Genomic DNA, 3,191 nt, shown 5'->3' on the forward strand with positions numbered 1-3,191 from the left:
AGGCTAAGCTGAGGCACACTTTTCCCGTACACTGCCCTTAGCATTTGCCCTAGCTCATGATCAGTGCTCGAAAAAAACTTTTTCCCAAAAACTTGGCAAACGTGCATATGTCAAACAACAGAGGTAAATTTTGAAGGTTTTCACACCAAATTACACTAATTTTTTCAAAATTTTGTAGGTTTTCTCACCTTTAAATCTAAAATTTAGAGGTAAATTTCAAAATTTGTAGGTGGGAATACACTAAACCTAGGTTTTTTTCGAGCACTACGAGTCGGAGTCATGATGTGCACGCGGCCCAGTGTGAAAGGGGCCTTAGGGGTTGGGACGTGTGTGAAGAAAGGCCAACGTGACACCGGCAGTAGGCTAGACGGGCAAGTCGCGCCAGCTGGTCCAGGACGCACTACTACTGCTCGAACCAAGGGATCTTCTTCTGGCCGGCAATTTCTCGGCATTGACGGGTTGCAGGCGCCCACACACGCGCACACACAATCACAATCGATCACATAGTCTATATAGAACCTTCGTCCTCATCCCTACCCTTGCCTCCCTCTCTCCCTCCCTCCCTCCCTCTCGTCTCGCGAGTCCCATCGGCCATATCCATAGCACCTGCGGCTCATCTGTAGGCCGGAGAGCTATCTTCCAGGTAATGTTTCTATTTTGGCTCTGTTACTTCCAGATTTGATCCATGTCTGTTGTCTATCTGCATTCAGCTACTTGTCTTCAGGCAATGATCGTCATTGTCTGCTTAATTTTACCTCTGACTGTATGCATTAACCAGTTATTATTTTGAACGAAGGAAAACTTGAAAATGGGTGAATTGATGTTGTCTTGTTTATATCAGCAACAATGCACTGTTTCTTGAATGCGCACTCTTCTGATGCTAGAAGTCGCTATAGTCTATGTGGACAGTGAAATCACAGGCATGTTTTCTGTGCATTTATTTTCAACCCTAGGATAGGATCCTCTCCCCTATCTTCTGCGGATGTCATTTGTGATCAGGCAAGTTGTCATCAAAACATTTTGTGGAGACGTCTGGATTTTGCACTTCCTTTGCTTTTTTTTCCCTCTCTTGATCAAGAAATCACAAGTAGGTTTTTTAAAACTGTATACGAACTCAATGCAGAAAGAAAATGAGGGAAATTCTCCACATTCAAGGTGGCCAATGCGGCAATCAAATTGGTTCCAAGTTTTGGGAGGTGATCTGTGATGAACATGGCATTGACCCCACAGGTTCTTACAAGGGTGATTCGGAGCTGCAGCTTGAGCGTATCAATGTCTATTTCAATGAAGCCAGTGGGGGAAGATATGTGCCTAGGGCAGTTCTCATGGATCTGGAGCCTGGTACTATGGATAGTGTGCGTACGGGACCGCTGGGACAAATTTTTAGGCCTGATAACTTTGTGTTTGGCCAAAGTGGAGCTGGAAACAACTGGGCCAAAGGACACTACACTGAAGGTGCTGAACTTATCGACTCTGTTTTGGATGTTGTAAGGAAAGAGGCGGAGAATTGTGACTGTCTTCAAGGTAAAGCTTTACCATTACTTTATTCACCTTCTTTACCTAATTGACGTCGTCTGATTTGTCGTCCAAAATTTTAGGTGCTCTCTATATTTATCCATTTGGATTTTTTTCTGTTGTTTTTCAACCTTACCGACTACTGACTTGAAAAAGTGCAGGTTTTGAAGTCTGCCATTCTCTAGGAGGCGGCACTGGTTCTGGTATGGGAACACTACTCATCTCAAAGATACGGGAGGAGTATCCGGATCGAATGATGCTGACATTCTCTGTCTTCCCATCTCCAAAAGTGTCTGACACCGTGGTTGAACCTTATAATGCTACCCTTTCCGTTCACCAGCTTGTTGAGAATGCAGATGAATGCATGGTGCTGGACAATGAAGCTCTTTACGACATTTGCTTCCGAACTTTGAAGTTGACAACACCTACATGTAAGTTTCAAGAATCACTTGTCTTGTCAAGTCAATTGAGGTCCTATGCTAGCCTTACAATATTTGCGGTAATTTGCAGTTGGGGATCTAAACCACCTCATATCCGCAACCATGAGTGGAGTCACCTGTTGCCTCAGGTTTCCTGGTCAGCTGAATTCTGACCTGAGGAAGCTTGCTGTGAATCTCATTCCATTTCCAAGGCTTCATTTCTTCATGGTGGGTTTTGCGCCTCTCACATCAAGAGGCTCTCAACAATATCGAGCTCTCACAGTACCCGAATTGACGCAACAAATGTGGGATGCAAAGAACATGATGTGTGCAGCAGATCCGCGCCATGGACGGTATCTTACGGCTTCTGCAATGTTTCGAGGTCGCATGAGCACAAAGGAAGTGGACGAGCAACTGATCAATGTTCAGAATAAGAACTCTTCATATTTTGTAGAATGGATTCCAAACAATGTGAAGTCCAGTGTATGCGACATTCCGCCACGTGGTTTGAAGATGGCTTCAACTTTTATTGGAAACTCAACGTCTATTCAAGAAATGTTCAGGCGTGTCTCAGAGCAGTTCACAGCAATGTTTAGGAGAAAAGCTTTCTTGCATTGGTACACTGGTGAAGGTATGGATGAGATGGAGTTTACTGAAGCAGAAAGCAACATGAATGACTTAGTTTCTGAGTATCAGCAGTATCAAGATGCGACGGCTGAAGATCTAGATTATGACGATGACGGGGTAGAGGCTTGAAGCGAACCAGCAAAGTGCAATAAAAAAGAATATGCACAGCCGGATGTGGGGACCTTCCTTATGATCTCTGAATTGTTTTAGTTACTATGTTCAAGTACTCTGAATCTTATGAAACAGCAATGTTTCACATTTTTATGGAAAGGCTGCTCGAAGGAGTTATAAGTATGAATTTATACTTGAATTGGAATAAATCTCTTCTTATAGGGTGTGAAGTCTTTGGATGATGCTTTAATTATGTCAGTGCTGCTAGAAAGTGCCTAAATTATGTCTTCAGATGTTGCCTTAATTATGTCAGTGCCATCCTTAAGTATGCCAGTGCTGCTAGAAAGTGCTCGTGACAATGCTGGTTGCAGACTTGCGGTTTTACAAGATCCTAATGGATGAGCTCAGCAGGACAATGGGGCAATAGTTGCATTGAAGATTTACCGGTTGAGTAAGCATCATTTAAATATGGTTTGGTTTGAATTGATGGATGACTGGAATTGTTTCAGTTGATTGATT

The 3,191-nt window shown here is 43.3% G+C and overlaps 1 protein-coding gene across 1 annotated transcript; it reads left to right on the forward strand.

The window, feature by feature from the left end:
* Positions 1–375: 375 nt before the first annotated feature.
* LOC147443562 (tubulin beta-6 chain-like) lies at positions 376–2,893 on the forward strand. Its single transcript, XM_086526379.1, has 4 exons — positions 376–643; positions 1,124–1,524; positions 1,677–1,946; positions 2,026–2,893. Exons 2-4 carry the CDS (start codon positions 1,131–1,133, stop codon positions 2,688–2,690), a joined length of 1,329 nt encoding a protein of 442 aa, XP_086382505.1. The 5' UTR covers positions 376–643; positions 1,124–1,130; the 3' UTR covers positions 2,691–2,893.
* The last annotated feature ends 298 nt before the right edge of the window (positions 2,894–3,191 follow it).

The sequence above is a fragment of the Adiantum capillus-veneris genome, chromosome 13, assembly GCF_014529385.1.
Source record: "Adiantum capillus-veneris isolate H3 chromosome 13, ASM1452938v2, whole genome shotgun sequence".
Lineage (NCBI taxonomy): Eukaryota > Viridiplantae > Streptophyta > Polypodiopsida > Polypodiales > Pteridaceae > Adiantum > Adiantum capillus-veneris.

Coding starts and splice junctions, on each gene's coding strand:
- LOC147443562 (XM_086526379.1), top strand. CDS start 1,131: ATGAGGGAAATTCTCCACATTCAAGGTGGCCAATGCGGCAATCAAATT. Junction 1,525..1,676: donor GAATTGTGACTGTCTTCAAG/GTAAAGCTTTAC, acceptor GAAAAAGTGCAG/GTTTTGAAGTCTGCCATTCT. Junction 1,947..2,025: donor GAAGTTGACAACACCTACAT/GTAAGTTTCAAG, acceptor GGTAATTTGCAG/TTGGGGATCTAAACCACCTC.